Source organism: Glycine soja, chromosome 13 (genome assembly GCF_004193775.1).
Source record: "Glycine soja cultivar W05 chromosome 13, ASM419377v2, whole genome shotgun sequence".
In the NCBI taxonomy this organism is placed as follows: domain Eukaryota; kingdom Viridiplantae; phylum Streptophyta; class Magnoliopsida; order Fabales; family Fabaceae; genus Glycine; species Glycine soja.
In genome coordinates, this window is record NC_041014.1 from 27677716 (window position 1) to 27698609 (window position 20894).

The 20894-nt window shown below is 29.9% G+C and overlaps 1 protein-coding gene across 1 annotated transcript; it reads right to left on the minus strand.

Annotated features, from left to right (window-relative positions):
* Positions 1–10234: 10234 nt before the first annotated feature.
* LOC114381747 lies at positions 10235–10651 on the minus strand. Its single transcript, XM_028340969.1, has one exon. The coding sequence runs from the start codon at positions 10649–10651 to the stop codon at positions 10235–10237; it is 417 nt and encodes a 138-aa protein (XP_028196770.1).
* Positions 10652–20894: the final 10243 nt, after the last annotated feature.

Below are 20894 nucleotides of genomic sequence, written 5' to 3' on the forward strand. Positions count from 1 at the left end.
AAAAATATTGAAAATATCTTTAAAAATATTTATTTAGCAGTTATTTTTTGCTTAAGTAATAATAATTGATATTTTTATTATTTATGGTTTGGAGATATGAAAAAAAATATCCAAAAGATATTAATAATGACTAAATATGAACTATTTTTTATAATAAAAATATATTGAAAATATCTTTAAAGATATTTAATTAGCAATTATTTTTTGCTTAAATGATATGAATTGATATTTTTCTTATCTATGGTTTACAGATGTGAAAAGAAAAGCAAAACAAATCCAAAGGATATAAAAAAATATAAATAAAGAAGATTTGTTGACATCAAGCGCAAGTCCAAAAAGGAGGGAGTGAAGCTAAAGAGAAAAGACACTGAGTCTCAAAGCACTCTCACTACTACCTAGCCACAAAACTCTTTCTCTCTTTTCTATTATTATCTTTATCCCTTTCTTTACCACAATGGCTCCACCTAAAGAAAATTTGACCATCATTTACCACAATGGTCACATTGCAGACGACCTATTACGTTTACATAATTCATTTGAAAAATTAACAATTGTCTCCTTACTGGAGCAGCTGAAAAAGTTGCTTAATTGTTATTTTGTGTCCTTATTTCATTTCATCAAGGTCAGACACGTTATATTTCAGCAACACAACTACAAGACAATGACGATCTTAGGCGCATGTAATTCAAAGAGGTATAACAAATGGATTATCAAGAGTATCAGAGGTCATCACACTTGTCTCGCGTCAATGTTTAGACAAGATCATTGACAACTTGACAAACACGTCATAACACAGATCATCCAACCAATTGTCAAAACAAACTCAACCATCTCCATCAAGACGTTGATTGCAGAGATCAAAACGTTCATGAATTATATCCCATCCTACAATAAGACATTGTTAGCAAAGCAAAGAGCGTTGGAGATGATTCATGGAAACCGGGAAGAATCATATGCCAAACTGCCAAAACTTTTGGGAGCTTTGCAATCTTCTATTCTCGGGACTGTGGTCGCTGCTCAAACAGATCTTGTGTATGACAAAAGAGAAATTGTATCGAGCAAAAGAATGTTTAGATGTGTCTTTTGGTCATTTGGTCCATGCATTAAAGGCTTTGCATATTGCAAACCCATAGTACAAGTAGATGGTACATGGCTTTACGGGAAGTATACTGGTACAGCTACAGCACAAGATGGAGCTAACCATATCTTTCTGATTGCCTACGCCATTGTAGAAGGGGAGACAACTTCAGCTTGGGGTTTTTTCCTAAACAAAATTGCAGCTGAATGGCTTCATCAATTACCCAAACAAAATTGGGTATAATGCTTTGATGAGGGAAAACTTTGGAGACATATGACTACCAATTTGTCTGAGTCTGTTAATTCCATGTTAAAAACACACAATTTGGAGACATATGGCTATCAAGAATCTAATACACACGTTGTAAATGAATTCGACAGACACAATTATACTTTTATTATAATAGAGACTCAATCCCCACTTCAAACACACAGACCACCTAGAAGGTTTATAGTAGTGTTACAATCCCAAAAGTGTGATTGTGGTGAATATTAGGCTAAACACTTACCATATTCTCATGTCATGACTACTTGTAAATTTGTCAATGTTGATCCCATGAACTATGTGCCGATGTTATTCACTTTACAACACATTTTTCATGTCTACGAGAAATCCTTGGGTTTACTGTCACCCGAGTCAATGTGGCAAGAATATGAACAAGATCAGTGGGGTTCTGATCCAAGGAGAAAGATGATTACAAAAGGTCGTCCCGTTTCAGCTCGTATTCCCATTTAGATGGACGAAGAAGAAAATAAACGGGAAAGTAGTAAAAAATGTGGAATTTGCCTACAACATGGTCATAACAGAGACAATTGTCCTAACATATCTCCATATTAAGTTTTTCCTTAGCCAAGTGTAATTGTTTAAGTATTTTATTAATAATGCAATATAATGTTATTCTATAAATAAATTGTTAAACAAAAAGTCTTCTCATTTTTAATTAAATCTAATGACATAAAAAAACTAATTATATTTAGTAATATAATTATATTAAAAATAATTAAATTAGAAAATTCAGATTTTAAATAAAAATATTCACCTAAAAAATATCTTAAGTAAATTAAATAATAAAACAAAAATAATTATATTTAATAATATCATTTTCTTTTAAAAAAATAAAAAACAAAATTATAAAATTTAATTTAATAAATAAGTAATTTTAAAATCAATTAAAAAAATTATATAATATAATATTTATATTTTATAATATTTTAAATTAAAAAAAATGAAAAGGAGAAAGAAAATTTCAAATAGTATATATTGAAAATTAAATTGTGAATTAGTATAGAATGAGAAAAAGCAGGAGAGAGAAAATGTATTTATAAAAAAAAATCCTATTAGTTACACACTCTTATCAAATTTGAATATATTAAATTGATTTAAATATTTTTTCATCTTATAATTTAAGCTTTTTTTCATTTTTATTCTTATAAATCATTTTTTTTTCATTTTAGTCATTTTAACGTATTTTTTTTATTTGTCATCTTTAAAGAAATTTAGATATTAACTTATACAGTAAAAAGTATTATTTAAAATACTTTAACGATAAAAAATAAAAAATATTTTATAAGAATTAAAATAATTTTTTCTTTAGAAACGAAAATAAAAAAAATACTAAATTATAAAAAGAAAATATATTTAAACCTAATTAAATTAAATAAAGCCCCTAAATCAAATGTATGATTTGATATTTTGAATTTAGATGATAAACTAATCATCTGCCAGACTTCAATGGATTATTATTTTTTATATAAATAAAAAATGATAAAAAAGGAAAGCACCTTTTTGTTCTGACTTCACATGACATAGGAAAACAACTCTAAAACTTCTCTGCACAGTAGACAGTGTAGCGTGTCTATATAATATATTGGAACTATTAACATAGACCAAACTTTTTTTAACGAAACTTAAATATTTCTAGCTACTCAACTAACTTGTGAAAACTAGAGAACATCCTGAAGAGTTTTCTTTATTATTTCCTCATAAATTTATCTTTTACCCCTTTTTTTATTTGATACTATACTTTTGTCTTCCAAGTGATAATTCAATATATTTTTACAAATTTTAGATTTGATATGAAACTAAAATAATCATCCGTTAAAATTTAGTCACACATAAAATTTATCATCTTTCTCATGAGTATATTTTACAAAAATCAAACTCAAATCTTTTTCATAATTCAACATGTATTATTAATTGAGTAATAATCATTAATTTATACTTTACCCGTTTATAATTGACAATGGAATATCTTATTAACTTTTTATTTCAAAGCAACTGAGCGCCTGATTGTTTCGTCATCTGGTATTGAAATAATGGTTAAGATTAATTAATACACGAATTATAAAATAATTTCAATGAAAGCATAATTTTTTTTATAGTATTTGGAAAACCGTTTAAACCAATTAAGTCCTTAGCGGTTGAGATGCACAGTATGTCACGAAGTAATTATTTATTCAGGTTTACAGAAGAAAATATAAGGAATCGACCCATTATTTTATATTGGGAATATGAAAATCGACCTTTTAGTTTTCTATTTAAGTTGAAGGTTGTGAATGGTTTTCTTTGCATCTTATAAACGTCAGTATTTTCATTAGAAATTTAGAACTACTGTATGAGTCAATTTGCAATATATATTGTATATCTTGTCGTTGTTATTTGGTTACTGCAAATTAAGAATTGATTTTATTCATATGCAAATTCTTATATAATTCTAGTAGATTTATCAATGTATAAAAAAAAGAAGAATTCAGATCATTCAGGAAAAATTGTTAAGAATCATTAGAAGTGAAATTGCTAAAGCAGTTTAATTAGTTGATTCAAAAGGTTTTAAATACAAAGATAAAAAAAATAATTGAACACAGAATCAAAGTGTTTACTAGTAGTATAAGGTTAGAAATTTCTTACTTAAAGAGATAGTAGCTTAAATGATAAAATGTTATATAAAATTGTTTAGAATATTATTGGCTGCATGCTAAAAGACGTTGAAATATTGGCTCTCATTGAATGTTATTTGGTTGTCTTCAAAGGACATATTTGGTTGCCAGTGAGCTCATATTGCTGTTAATTTGACAATAACAAATTAACGATAATTACTTAATTACACACTTGCTGCGTCTAGTCCTAACATCACATAAACTTTTTAATTATCAATAATTAGTAAACTTGCATGAACTGCGCCGCATAAGGTGACATGGCCCATTTAATTAATTGCTTCTTCTTTCAAAACTACCTTAAATTAAAAACTTCATTGAATCAATATGTAAGTAAATTAGGGTACTATGATCTCTCAATAAACTAATGATGACATCGTATATGTTTTTTCTTTTTTCTGGATGAGAATTTTTTTATGCCATTGGAGAATGAAAGAATCTAATAGACGTCCGATGACTGATACAACATGATTCTAGCTGGACTACTCTATGAGGATTTATATATATATATATATATATATATATATATATATATATATATATATATATATATATATATATATATCATAGAAACCATATAATAAAAAGATATTTTAGTTAAAAAAATAACGAGAAAAGGACTTGTTATTTTCTATGGATTGGTGACGAAAGTGATGATGAAAGGATGAGAAAGACAAACAAAATAATCTAGCATATGCACCCAGCTTAATTACATTAGAAACCAGAAACAATGAGAGAAATGGTTCTATTAGTATTGTCATCATCATTGTGTACATATATACTATACACTTCAATTAATTGATGGCACCAGCACCAATATAGTCAAGAATGCCTCTCCAAAGTCCACATTATTATATTTTCTAGACAAGAACATGTACTGTTGTCCTCTCATTTTTTGTTTTTTTATACGATTTTTCTCACCTGTACAACTTTACCCAGGTTAAGTCCTATTAATTATATACTTTTCACTAATTATACTTATCTAGTTAATTGTGATTCTTTGAAAAGATTAATTTCTCTCTCCTAATTATGATACAAACTCACCTTCCTATACTAATATATATAATCTCTCTCTTCCCATCAAGTAATAGAAATTTACCAGCTCTTCAAATTGTACAATTAAATATTTTTCCCAAACCAATTACCTTCGCATCCAATTGCAACAAAAAGGTAAAATTTGCTTCATAAAATGCCGAAAACAAACTTTGAATAAATTTGACATATAATAATTTATCAAGCGTTTTTTCTCGGAAGTTTTTTATTATATGCTTGTAATAATGTTATAATGGAAGATTCAATTTTATATTTATAAATTAATATATTAGTCAAATAATTTATATTTATGTAAGCACTAATAAAGAATATTAAGTCAAATATTTTTTTTAAAGAATTTTTTTTAACGTGTTGCGTATGGAAGAAAAAAAAATATTGCGGTTACTTTTTTTAAAAAACATTTTACTTCAACGGATTGGTTTCAAGTCTTTAATCCAAAATGCTAGAGATATCAGAGAGTCAAGGAAGCAAGGTAACATTAGGGCGTTTTATTAATTGCTATTTGCTAGTATAATTTTTAATTTGAAATATAATGTTTTGCTCCTTTTCTAACAATGAAATAACATTACAAACGTATAACGAAAGACATCCGAGAAAAAAACGTTTAATAAATTATTATCATATGTCAAAGTTATTCAAAGTTTGTTTTCAGCATTTCATATATGAAACAAATTTTACACTTTTATTGCAATTGGAGACTCGCAGAATGCAGAGGGATGCGAAGAAAATTGGTTTTTAGGAAAAATATTTAGTTGTACCATTTGAAGAGACAGTAAATTTTCTATTAATTAATGAGAAGAGAGAGATTATTATCCTGTCATTAATAGGAGAGAGAAATTTTTGGTTTTTTTTTAAGAATCACAATGAACTAGGTAGTTATAGTAATAGTAAGTGAAAAGTGGATAATTGATAGGGCTTAACTTATCTAACTTTGCACAAGTTAAAAAAATCATTTTTTATATCATTAAGCATTGAGTATGACGACAATTTAAAATATTAAAAGTTTGATTTTTTTTACTAACAAAATACTAACAATTGATTATTATTATTTATTCATTAAAAAACATTGAAAATGATGCCATGAACATGACAGCGAGCATATTACTTGGTGTAAAATCACTTCTTGTTCGTTCATCTATACGTGGGATTTTGATGAAAACGGAGTAATTTCACTAAATGGGAATAATTTTCAAATAGGGATAAGTTGTAGATATTTTTATAACTTTTTGATATGAAATCGTAAAAAAATTGACGATTTCAGCGTTTTTTATAATAAACTAGTTAGTAACCTGTCTGTACACCCAAATCGTTTTAGTTTTTATAATTTAATTTATAAAAAGAGCTACTAAATTAATTACTATAAACATTATAGTAACTTTTAAGCTACAAGAATGAAAAAAAGATACAAATTGTTCATTGAAACCAAACCAAATATAAGAATACATTAAAAAGATTATAACTCTATTCCTAACAGCAATTAAAAGGGTGACTTTATAATAAATCAGATTATGAGAGTGAATCTTTATTCTACCACATTCAATCAAGATAATGAGAATGACTTTAAAACTGCACCTACTCTATGTGAAATCTTGAACCTGCTCTTATTGCTCTAATTTTAGCACACTTTCGATGATCAGACACATACAACACTTGGCATCTCATTCCATTTCCTCATTTTCTTGCTTATGCCTTACATACTAAACAATCTCTAAATTTTACATCAGTAAAAAATTAGTAGACCAGATTGTGCCCCCCACTTATAAAATTATGCCAACTTACTCCTAGCTATATGAAACAACAAGCATCCATGTATTTGCATCATTCATCCATTCCCTATGATATGGCATAACCAAACAACAACAAAAGCAACCACGTGGCAATGCATTACCCTGAGCAACACTTATATTTATAGTTCAAATCCACATTTCTCAAGCACGCACTGGCTAAGACATCCACTAACAGAATTTCATGTGCATCTCAAATTGCTTGGATATTGTTGGAAGTGATCATAAAGATTTCCAGCAAATACAATGTATGAATTCAGAGGGAGCAATTAAATCTCACATTACATTCTGGTTTGCTTGGAGAATTTCGATTTATAATAAGTACTTTAAAAAACAGTCCCTGATATTACTGATAAGAAAGCAAACCATAAACACACACATATACACACATACACAAAGTGAAATAATCTAATTATGTATATTTCTTTCAGAAAATTCAGCATGTGAAATTGAGTAAGTCTGTTTTTTAGTAATGTAATCCTAAAATTCTAATTTAGCCATCTATGCGATAAAAAAATTCAGTAATCCAGTGAATCATTGACTCTGAACAGTCCCTGATAATAACAACAAAAAAATCCCCAAACATTACTAAAATTAAGCTAACATGTTTGTTATACTGCCAAATCATGTGTATAATAATACTGCTTAATCAAAGAAGCATTTAGTTGAAGAATACAAAATATTAATTCAAAAGAAGTGGATTTTATGATAGATATTTTTTTTTTTGTATTCTTCAATTAATTACTATGATTTGGTAGTATCATCTATTGAACTATAAATTTGCACTATTGTTTGGATAACAAATTGCATCACCTGCACATAAATTGAAAAGTGTAAAACTTTTAATTAAGTAAATGAATGACAATGTGAGGATTACATTATGTTAGGTTCTAGTAGAAAGGAACAATATAAAATAAATTACTTACATAAAAAAGGAATAGGCAAACCAACGAATTTTATGGGATATGGATCCATCTGAAATGTAAATCTACATATAAGGGGTAACACATTTTAATATGAATCAATTAGAGATTTTGATATTCACTAATATATACATATCGAGTCAAATTTTAACAGCAACTTACATGCTCAAAAAATAATCCTCTCCATAAAGTCCTGTAATTTCAATATGGCATCAAAAAATTGAAATTAATTGGCAGGTGGGCTTATTAGTTTTATCAATGAAATGTGATAGTAGTAGATGCAAACATATTTAAAATCACTTAGTAATTATCATGAAAAAATTAAAGATGTATCCATTAAAGGTTTTGGAAAACCTCTTTGAAAACAACATTGAGAGTAGATGTCAATGGTTTTCTTTCCTTGTCATGGATGAGGATCTTAGTCCTTGTTCGCTTTGAACTCTAGAAACGCCCATGTATAACTTACCGTGACTAAACATTGGCCTAGGCAAGTATAAACCAACGCTTACTAGTGATTGACCTTAAGATTTGTTGATTGTCACTGCATATGAGACAATGATCGAAATTGTCTCCTAATGAGTTTAAAAGGCCATGGAGACTATGATGGAGACATAGACATGCGTGGTATATATATCTCATTACTAGTTGTATTTGCAGACATGATCTTTACTCCAATAACATGATTTGCTAGCCTTGTGACAATCAAGCGAGTACCATTGGACGACCCTTTTGATCGATCAATATTCCTTAAAAGCATGATTGGTGTGCCAACCTTCAATTTTATCTTATGATTTGGAAGGCCGGATGTTCTAAGAGGGTTCAGAAATTCTGGTGTAAGTGCATCAAAATTTTGGCTCTCAATTGATTCAAAATTGTCAATAGAATCTGAGCTCAAATATTTTGTTTTCATCCCCTACAATAATAAAAAGAAAATAAGAAAGATTCTACATATAATTTAATTTGTGTGGAATGTAATTTGCAAGATTCATAAGCTAATATTTGAAAAAGGTGCTTGGAATTAACGACAACACATATTCATTGATTTTGTCAACTATTTAAATTGTTGTTGCCAAGATAGGGGTGAAAGATTCTATTAATGTAACCATAAACACACCATGGGCATTAGTCACACCAAAGGACATAACCAAATACTCATAGTGACCATAACGGGTCCTAAAAGCAGTCTTTGAAATATCCTCAGACTTCACTCGGATCTGATGGTAACTTGATCAAACATCTATCTTGCTAAACACACAAGCCCCAACCAAGCTGATCCATAAGGTCATCTATTCTAGGCAAAGAGTACTTATTCTTAATCGTCACCTTATTCAATTGGCGGTAGTCTACACACAACCTCATGGTGCCATCTTTCTTCTTCTCTAACAACACTGGTGCTCCCCATGGAGACACACTAGGTCTCATAAACTGCTTATCCAATAAATCCTCTAATTGTTTCTTAAGCTCGACTAACTCTATAAGAGACATCCTATAAGGGCTATGGATATGGGTCCAACACCGGGTACTAGGTCTATGAAAAACTCTCTCTTTCAGGTGGTAAACCGGATATATCCTCAGGAAATTCTCTCACAATAGGGAGGTCACACATGGAAACCTTGGTTTTTACTTCCAGGTTAGACAAGATCATGTGCACTTGAGCATCTTCTTTTAAAGATGTCACAACTTGGTTGGCAGAAATAAACATTTCATCCTTACTCACTCCAAAATATCAAACATCACAGTTTTATCAAAACAATTTAACAAGACATGGTTGGAAGATAACTAGGCCATACCCAGAATAACATCAATTTGGCTCAAAGGCAAACAAATCATATCAATTAAGAATGTTCTACCATAAATTTCCACAGGACAATTCAAACACACATTAGAAGTTAACCCAAAACCACTAGTTAGGATCTCTACTACCAGATCTTTATTTAAAAAAGACACATAAAGCTTAAGTTTCTCTACATAGGAATAAGATATAAAGGAATGTGTTGCACTGAAATCAAATAGCACAAGTAATGGAATCCCACTTATGAAACATTTACCTTGGATTAAATCTTTGGATTTCTAAGCTTTGATGCCATTAAGAGTAAAGACTCTTCTTGTGGCTTTCGGACGTCCAGTTTGGTCATTCAGACCTCCACCATTTCGCTCCTTCTTAGGATGTGGGCAATCCCTCTAAATTTGGCCCTTCTGTCTGCAGTTGAAACATGTCATGTCTTTGTCTGCACAATTTGAAGAAATATGGCTTGGCTTACCACACCTGTAACAAACTATCTAAGCTAAGAAAGTTGAAGGTTTGCTACCACTACCACCAGAAAACCCCATAGCAGTAGTTCTCTGATTGCTAGGGCGATTACCATAATGCTTAGGAGGGATCGGGTATGGTTTTCCTCGATTTTAGGATCCATTCTTCTTGTTCTTCATTGGACCCGTACTTTGATAATACGCTGCCCTATCTCAGAAGTCTTCATCCCAAATTCTACACATGTTCACCAATAGTAAGAATTGATGAACACCTTGATAATTCATAGCTTGCTTCACCTTAGGTCGCAAGCTATTAAAAAAATTCACACATTTTGAGCTTTCACCATCCCTTCCTTGGTAATGAGGAAAATACCTCACTAGCTCTTCAAACTTGGTTGCGTATTCAGCTACAGTCGTGTTCCCTTGCTTGAGCTCAAGGAATTCCATCTCTTTGTTGTTCCTAACATCTTCAGGGAAGTATTTCTCCATAAATACCCTCTTGAAGGTTTCCCAAGTCACAACTTGACCTTCAGCCTCCCAGCATTGGCGAGTGTTCTCCCACCAATACTCAGCTTCTTCTACCAGAGTGTAGATGCCAAAAGAAACCTTTTGCTCCTTTGGACATGCCATCACTCAGAAGATTTTCTCAATCTCCCGTATCCAATTCTGAGCACCATCAGGGTTGTATCCTCCATTCAAAGTAGGGGGATTATTTCTTTGGAAGTGATCAAACCCTTGATACTCAACAACTCTTGTAGCTTCTCCTTTATTATGGTTCCCTATAATCTGGGTTAAGGCATGGAGAGCATCAACTATCGCATGATAATTTTGTCCAGCCATTACTCCCTATGCACAACAGGAAGTGAGAGCATGGAAGAAATACACACAATAAAAAGGATAAGATGATTTCATATCGATCTGGAGTCCCACTACTTAAGTTACTCTTGAGAGTTGATGCCTCAAGAAAATACTCCTCTAAAATAGTCTTCCCTTGAGACAATAACACTCATTTTCCATCCTTCATATTTCTGACCGCTTGCCATGTCATCCCATTTCACTTCACAAATTATACAGATGGCCAGTCTGATAACTCATGACAAGACATTGAAATTCATGGTATAACATATATCAGGGATACAGACATGTTATCACTACATCAATCAAATCTCTATCACTCATGGAAACACAACAAAGTGAGTAAGTTCCAAATCCAAACAATAAACACCAAGCATTCAACGAGGTAACCAGAGAACGTACAGAGGAACATAACAGACTCACAACTCACTGGCCAAAAGGTTCGACTTGCTCTGATACCATTAATGTAATGACCCGCCTCGTCGCTACAATATTACTAACTATAAAATGTGACATTTCAATTTTAAGTGAAAGCTCCATTAATTTGATTATGAAAATGATGATAAATTTTTCGCGATGTACATTCATCAAATAACGCACAAACACGTGAATAAAGACACACATACACACACATATACATCTATTAAACCACTATACATCATTCAAATGTCAGAACATAATTCAATTTTTACATATATCTAAACTTGGGACTTACATGCCCAATCAAAAAATTCAAGGAACCAACTAAGGAAGAGTTGATAACAAAACACAACTCTCCCCTAAAATAAATTCTAACATTATCACGTTGATTTGACGGCTCTAACAAAAGACTTCCCTCCAAGTCACCTACTGCTGCTCATCTTCTCCCATGAATGAAAGTTCAAGATCATCACAAGCATCAATCAGACGGTAAAAAAATTGCAAGGGTGAGTTTATCATAAAAGATCAACAAACACCAAATGACAATGATTAACAAGAAAACAATAACAATAAACACAATCATTCTCAATAACCCATCGGTTCAACATACACTTAACAAACTAGTCATCAACTTTTTCATAATTCAAATCAATTATGCTCAGAATGATGCATGTACCTAACTCAATTCTAAAATGCAACGTGGTACCATTTATCAGGAAATAGCCTAAGCGCGTCTACATGACACTCTCACTTAGGAAAACTAGGCAACAAGTGTCGAGGTCACCCTGTCGTGCACATGCAACTTCCCCCCATAGTGATCAGCATGAGTCTCAAGGAAGTTCCAAACTGAGTGACTTGCCCCCAAGTACAAGTATTTTTCCTCATGAAAAATTACGTGTACTTACTAACAAAGTTTATACTATTTTTATGCAATATGAAATATGAAACATGAGCATCATCAATGCACTGACCATGTATAATTAAAGATTCTAAGTCATCCCCTTCTTTCTCCAGGGATGCTTAAAACTCTTTAAACACTCTATTTCCCCTTCCAGGGATATCCAATATGGTCACTGCACCACCCATGTACATACACAACATACATCATCAACATCATCTCATTTCAATGTTATTGTCAACATCAATATAATCTCATCTCAACATCACAAGCAATCACATTCCACATACATACATATAAATTCATGCATGGGATTCACATTCCCCAGGTCTTCCGACAACATAAACCTCATACAACAAGAATCCATAATATCATGAGACTAATATTTTAAGAAAAATGCTAAATTAAAGAGGACAACTATGGTATTCAAAACCAACTCTTATGCCCATTTAAAATTTAATAAAGAAGTAAATAGAAAAACAGATATAAAATTTTGGACAGAGTTTCCTCTGTAACTAAGACTTTTTCCAAAAATTTCAATCAATACAACAACAACATCATTGACAATTTAAATCATTAATAACAAATATATCACATCACATTAGTTAAAAACACAGTTTTTCTTGAAAACCAACATGCACATCAATAACAAATATATCATATCCAATTAGTTAAAAATACAATTTTTCTTGAAAACCAGCATGCACATCAATAACAAATATATCATATCCCATTAGTTAAAAATACAGTTTTTCTTGAAAACCAACATGCACAAGGACAAACATACATCCCCATAATTGGGTTCCTTGACCCCAACTATGGTATCAAAAATTCTAAACAAATAATAAACTCCCCCCACTTATCTATATCTCTCTCTGTTAGTTCCTTGTGGTGTTGTTCTAAGATCTCTTAGGTTCACATCCGTTCGTCCAAACGCAGAGCTCTATATACCAAATGTTAACTTGTTGGCAAGTGCACCAATTTGTCACAAGTAGTAAAGTAAAATGAAAGGCTGAGTGTCGAGTCCACATGAACTTTGTTTGTACTTAGATTGGTGCAAACCCAATTTACCAACAAGAGATAAGGAAATTTAAAATAAAAGATAAAGAGAGACAGAACATAAGATAGAGATTTAAAGTAAAAGATGATAAAGATAGAAGATAAAGATGATAATGTGTTTGAATGCTTAGAGATAAATTTAGAATTTAAATATGCTAGCCTAGCATGCCTAACTATCCTTCATGCAATATTAACATGTTTCTCTATTTAATGTTATTCCAATTTTCACCCATATCTAATTAGACACTCAACCTTGATCCCTCATGATGAAGAACCTAATTTATCTATTATCTCTCCTAAATCCCTTTGCAAAGACAAAATAGTAAATTGCATAAAGTATGGAGATGTATGCATAGGCAAAACAAGATCATTCTATTCCTAACAATGAGTTGTTTAGATGCCCTTTTCCATTTCATTAGAAATTACCATTTCCCAATGTATAATCCCTAAAACAAATGCATAGATGATCAAACCATACAATATAATGAAGAGCAAAAAAGAGACAATACAAACAAAAATTACATTTAATAGATAGTAAAAGAAGTTACATTACAAGGCTGTTGGCTACTAGGCTCCCAACAAAGAGGTTTTAGCCTCTCATTGTCATGAGAGACTTTGCACTTTAGGGGTTCATATGGATAGAAAAGAGGGATGGATAAAGGAGGAGAAGGGCATAATGGACATAGAAAAAGGGTTTCTCTTATTAGAGATACTCAGGCTTAGGATGCATTCATTAGAGAGCTCTGAGTCTCGATGTTTTTTTCCTTTGCTTTCTACTCTCCTTTTATAGGCCTAAGGTAGTTTAAAATTCACGCGACCTTGCGCTAAGTGGGTCTTCTGAGCTTAGCGAGTATGACAGTGATCACACGCTTAGGGCAGGATTCACGCTAAGCGCGCCTTTGGAATTTCTTGTGGGCCTTCTTTGTGCTAAGCGTGAGCTGGCCGTTAAGCGATGAGACGTGCTAGGCTTGTCTTGTGCGCTAAGCGAGCTGTCCTAATCTTTAACTTTTTTCTTCATGTTTTTGCACCAATTTTCCTCCAAAGCACTTGAAATTTTATTCTTTTGAATCCTGCTGGTAAAAAATTACAATGATATTAAATTTCTCATTATTTCATTAATAACAACAATAAAGTGAAGGAATTCAAATCGTTCTTAGCCAAAATTGACTATCAATTAAACTCAAATTTCGCAGTTATCCCCAAATCAAAGATAATTTAGTATAGATTTCAAAGACAAGGTTAATATCATCTTTTGGGGTCAAATACCCATCCAATTTAAAAAAGGGCTAAAAGGATGTTTTGAGATCCATATCAAAGAGACGTCATTTTGAAATTCTGATTAGGCTACTGTGACCAGGGTTCAACAAATGTTACAAAAATAAAGTATATTTTATAAAAGGTAACTTTTCAAGGGTTTTCTAAATGAAGTGTAAAAACATCCCATAATGGTACCCAAGTCATAGGAGATGCAAATATAGACTCAAACTAACTAGGAAAAAGCATAGAAATCATGGTTACCTCGAAGAAACTACGAAGGGAGGATTGGAGGCTTCTTTCTCTACCAAATCCTCGAGTTGTGTTTTGAAGATCCTCTCCGATTAAACTGTTTTTCTTTGTGCCATGGTCCGACGGCAAGCAAAGGCGGCTTATGGCAGTCACCTATGGTCAGTGGTGGTGGTGGAGGAGGTTGGGGGTGTTGGGGGAGGGTTTAGGGGAAGAGATGGAGGTAAAAATGGTTGTTTTATGCTGCTGGACGTATTTGTAGCCTGCAAGACTCGCCCAAGCGAAATTTGGCTCGCTTGGACGAATTCTGCTCCAACAAATTTTACTGCTTTGGGGAAAATATCATATCTCATACTCTAGATGTTATATTGCAAATCCCAACATTTAAAACATGCAAAATTGGGTTGCAAGCCTACAATCCAAAATTGAAGGCAATCCAACGGTTAACGAATTCAACATCACAATTTTAATGAAACAGATTTAGGTAAAACTTGAAATCTCATAATTTCGACCTAAGTCAATAAAAGTCCACATAACTCAACATCCACATCAAGTAAATCATACATGACTAATTCACACAATACCTTAAATCATCCAAATTTATCAAGTAATCAAATAACACAAGATAAACATCAAACATCTATTTTCAGTTATCGAAATTTCAAGGCGTTACAAAACACTTCCTTAAGAACAAATTTGAAGGAGATGGACATTGAGAGAGCAACCAAGGAGAGGAAGGTTGAGAGAAGTTGTTTTTGATGATAGAGAACAAAGGGTTTTTGGTGATATGATAGAGAAGAAAGGAAGGAAGTGAGAGTTCGATGATAGCCGGAGAAGAGGAAGAGCAGGGTGCAACAGAGTGAATCACCTTATGTCAACCATTGTTCTCTCTGATAATCAAAATTTTTTAAAAGCGCATTTTAATAGCTCAGTTCTATCTCATTCTTGGTACATAACTTTTTAATAGCACAAAAATTTGAATTGACTAAAACACCCCCAAAGTGTACATGTGTCAAAATTCCAAAAGAGGTTAAATTAAGAATATCAATAGGCCTAATTTTTTGTAATTAGATATTAGAGTCGTAATAACTCCAACAATTTCAGTTTTTATTTTAATTTTTTTTATATAAAGTCATAAAATTTATAATGATTTCAAAGTCGTGCTATTTTTTTAATTATTTATTTAAAGTCATAAAAAATTTTACAACTCAAAGTCATGCTAAATTTTCTTAAAAAAATTAAATTAGTTTTAATTTATACTTCCGTATATTGTTTTATTTAATATTGTCTATATTTTTGTTACTAATGTTAAGGATTATTATTTATTTTGTGGACTGTTATTTGTTTTGTAAATTAAAAAAATGGTGTCGACAAAAGACTTAAATTCAAATTAAAAAGTACTACACATAGATTAGTTTAAGAAAAAATGAAAAATGTTAATAGTGGGATGATGTCCGATAACTAGAAATGTTCATGGTTTAGATTTGAAAGACATAATTATAATAAGTGTCCATATAGACAAGTTGAAAACTAATATTATTTTTATTTTTTAATTTTATATTTGTGTTTACTTTGTATTATTTAATTTATATTAATGTATTATGTTGTTTTCATTTTAACAACTATTTTTATTATTAAATTATTTCTGTTGTTAATATTAAAATAATTTTATCAAATAAAATTAATTAATGATATTGTATGAAATTATTAGTTTACTTAATGATGAATATAAAAAATAATTAAAAGACTTTAATATTATTTGATAAATTTTAAGTTAATATTATTTTTTAATATAGGTATGAAAAATATTAAAAACATTGAAACAAAAACTATTAAAAAATAGAGAAGCCATAAAAATTAAAACTACTTTAAAGTTGTTCAAAATTAATTTTGAAAAAAAATTAGCACAACTTTGAAGTCATTATAAATTTTACAATTATATATATATATATATATATATATATATATATATATATATATTAAAAATATTAAAACAGAAGTAATTGGAGTTTTTATGACTCCACTATAAGAAAAGATTGAAGTTGTCAATTTTTTTTCGACGTCATAAAAATTCGTACGACTTATCCTTATTTAAGAATTAATTAAAAAAAATTACCCTATTTAAAAAATTTCAAATAGAATTATCCCTTTTGGTCAAAACTCCTCATACTCATCTTTGTCACTAACTATAACTAATTAGCATAGCATAAATTTACTCTAATATAATACTACTATTTTAAATTGATGTTATTGCTTATTAGTCTTTTCAGGATATTAATTAAAGAACTTCAAGAAAAAAATATTTATTATGAAAATTATACGAGGGCGTAAAAAAGATTACGAATATCATAAATTTGTATATTTTAATTTTTTAACTAATGTTCTAAGAAGTCTGATTAATAATTTTCTTAAGTTAATAACCATCAGACTTTTTTTTTCCTAGCCTATGCGGAAAATGAGTTTTCAGTTTCGGATTCAAAAATCTGTGGTGACTCGATCGCTATGCATGCCTAGTGCAAATTACACAAAACTTCTGTGTCTGTCATAGGGTTTATTGAAAGCACCAAAATGGCTTTGTTATTGTCATTGACTCATTGTTGATGAAAAAAAAAAACTTGGATAGTTAGACTTGGAGATGACGAGGGGGCAACATTGTAGGAGATGACGGGTTTTACTTCTCTTTTATTAGTGTCCTAGAGTGTGTGGCATCTAGTGCCAATTTATCAATTGCAGGCTTTGCTTCTTGTGTACATCTTCAAGGTGTGTAGCTTGATACAGCTACTGTTAGCCTGTTACACAATTCATTTTTCTGCAAATGTAGTCATCGACAACATTATTTTTCATTGCCTAAATGACTAGTTTTGTTCTTAAAAGTGTGAGACCCCGTTATTCTAGTTCTTGGAAATAGTAAAATAAAAAAAGTTCTTGAAAATACATTTTGTCACTCATTTTAGTCCAAAACTAAAAAAATGTGATTTAAGTGACAACATTAACCTACTTTTGAGGATTAAAATAATAAAAAATAGTTAAGTTTAAAGATTAGATGATAAACATAGGAACTTTTAAGGATGCTTTTGTTATTTTATTACTTTAAGGACCCAATTGACAAACACCTCCTACTTTTGGAATGAAATTGGTGTTTTACTCATTTTATATTAGAAACAGTCTTATTAGATATATATTATTGATAATATCCTCTAATTGAAAGTTACAAGTTAATCTTTCTAAGTATGTGTTAAGATCTGTTGGGGAGTTAACTTTTTTTACAAAGATATCTCATACACATGAATGTGAGAGTTTGATTCTTTGTTGTATACTTTGAAAACATGGTTACTTATACGAATGTAAATGAGACTATCGTTATACTTTGAAAGCAAGATTACTTATACAAGGGTAAATGAGACTATCGTTATTTATGATCTATTTAAATCTGACTCTTAAATGCTTGTTTGTTTAATTAAATAAATAAACTCAAACTTAATATTTGATGACTAGTAAATAAATCATTTATTTACATTCATTATAAGGATTTTACTATCTTTTTGTTATTTATCTATAACTATTATAAAAAGAATAATCTCATTTGATATCCACTTTTTTAATGGACATTTTTATCCCAAAAATTATAAACTTTCAATTTCATTTAAATTTTTTAAAATAGATCACACCAATTACATGTATATTTATTATTTATTTTTCGTGTGCCTGTGTTTGTCCCATTATATTCATAATGAAAATGTGTATTTTGTTAAGAGGCTTAAAAAATTGTTTTTGAAGTTTTTTTTAAGTAGTTAAGTTATAAATTTATTTTATTGGATTATGAAAAATGTGATAGTGTACAATATTTGAATTTCACAAGTTATATGTTAAGCACATATTTTTATTTATAAATTATCATTTAGTAATACATTTTGTGTCAAATACTAAATCAACAAGGTTAAATGTAATTTTAAAAATAAAAAAACAAAAAAATTTATAAATGAGTTAAATAAATTAAGTTCAAGTTTTGTTTAAAAAAATATGTTTTTAATTCATGTATTTTTAATCAAACTTGATTTTTGGTATTTGTACTTTCAAATTTGATAAATTTAATCCTTTAATGTAAAAAAAAAAAAATTAGTCCTTTCTCTAAGTTTGTAGTGATAAAAAATGTCTACTAAATGTTACTTTTAAATATGAGTTGAGACTAAATTCACGTATTTTTTTAAGTTAAAAGACTAAATTTATTAATTTAAAAGTAAATGAATTAAAATGAAATTCAACTAAAATTATAGACTGAACATACAATATTTTTCTATTTTTTTAACACAGAAGTCCAAGACTTCAATTACACTTATTTAAACAAATGAGATAAACTTAAACAACTTTTTTTTTCTTCTATGATCCAACTTAAAGTTGCCATCTACCCTTCTAGTTATTTGTCAACTATGCTCCGATATGAAGATTCCGTAGAACATGGACCACTAAAATGTTAATTAAAAAGTAAAATTTATAACTCTGTCAATCATGGAACATTAAAAAAGTAGCCTTTTGGATAGAGCAAGACCGGCATCAGTTTTTAATGTCAGTAATGGAAAAAGCTTAAGTAGTTAAGTTAGTTTGTCATTGTAAACAACGTAGCTAGCTAGGCTATATCTACCTGGTTAATATCATCATGCACTTTTTAAATAAAATTTCAACGATAACTACTACCATACCATCGTTTCTTTTAAATAATTAACACCTGTTCTAATCTGAACAGATCAAATATAGCTACAGTACATATATAGAGAAGAGTTAAAAACTGTCGTACTTCGTACATAATTGGAGACTAATATTTAGGTTAATTTATCAATAAATGTTAGTGGTTAATTTATTAATGGAAGAATTTGAATTCATAATTGATCTTTTTCTTTATTTTTTTTATCATTAAATTAATCTTATATCTTGTAATTAATATATGCTGTAATTAAGCCTCACGGCAATGTGACATAAGTCTTTTACAATTGTGTAGTTTATGCTCGTCGCCGCGTTTTGATTATGACAATATTAATTCTAATGATTTTTATTTGTATTGGTTCGATTTGAAAGAGTAAAAGTTTTTTAGTGTGATCATTGATGATGTCAGAAGAGACTGAAGAGTATTTATTGTATGCAGGAAAATAAAAAATGAAGTACTCGAGTTCCATGGACAGAGGTTACCAAATAGCATAGCAAGTTGTTTGGAGTATGTTGCTGTGACTAAGAAATTTTACATTAGATTTAAAGGTATTGAATAGCATAAAAGTGAATGGTAAGGAATTATACATTTAATAGCTCAAGGTTTTGAGATGATTTAGTGTTTAATTTATGTTCTATTCCTTTCTCGTGAATGGAAAATCACTTGGGTATTTTAGACTCTAATAATTATTCAACTAATGGGAAAATCCGATAATTGGTTCAAGTAATTGGTTGAAATTGTGATGTAAAATTTGGTGATGAATCCATGTGAAGATCATTGTATTGAATGATTGTAAAGGTTATGTAGCATTTGTGTCAACAATGCTAATAATAATACAAATACAAAATGTGTTATTATCGAATACTTATAAATAGTATTATAACAACAGTCAGGTTGTTATTGTCACGTGTTAAATGAATAACATGTAAAATTTTTTTTTTCACTTCTTTCTCTTTTATCCTCTATTTCTCTCTTTAATTTTATTCCAAAGAAATGTACATTAGCATGAAACTATCAACAACAACAATAACAATAACAACGCCTTATTCCACTAGGTGGGGTCGGCTACATGGATAAACTTCCGCCATAATGTTCTATCAAGTACCATACTTCTATCCAAATCATTAAGTTCGATATCCTTTTTGATAACCTCTCTTATAGTCTTTTTGGGTCTTCCTAATTAATTATAAAAGTCAATCAACTCATCACATATTATAATTTGTGATTAAACATATTAAAAAATTATATTATTTATGAATATATTATTTATTCTCTTAAAAATAACAAGGAGAAGTATGCAAGGGAGGCATAAATAATTCTAATCTCATAAAATGCCGGTATATAATTTTTTTCAGTAATTCATTTTCTTGCATACGTGTGGCAGAATTTAACAAAGATGCAAATAGAGGGATTTTTTTTTGGGCTGTTTTATTATTGTA

Excerpts from the sequence above, each read along its gene's own strand:
- LOC114381747 (XM_028340969.1), bottom strand. The coding sequence starts at position 10,651 with ATGGCATGTCCAAAGGAGCAAAAGGTTTCTTTTGGCATCTACACTCTG.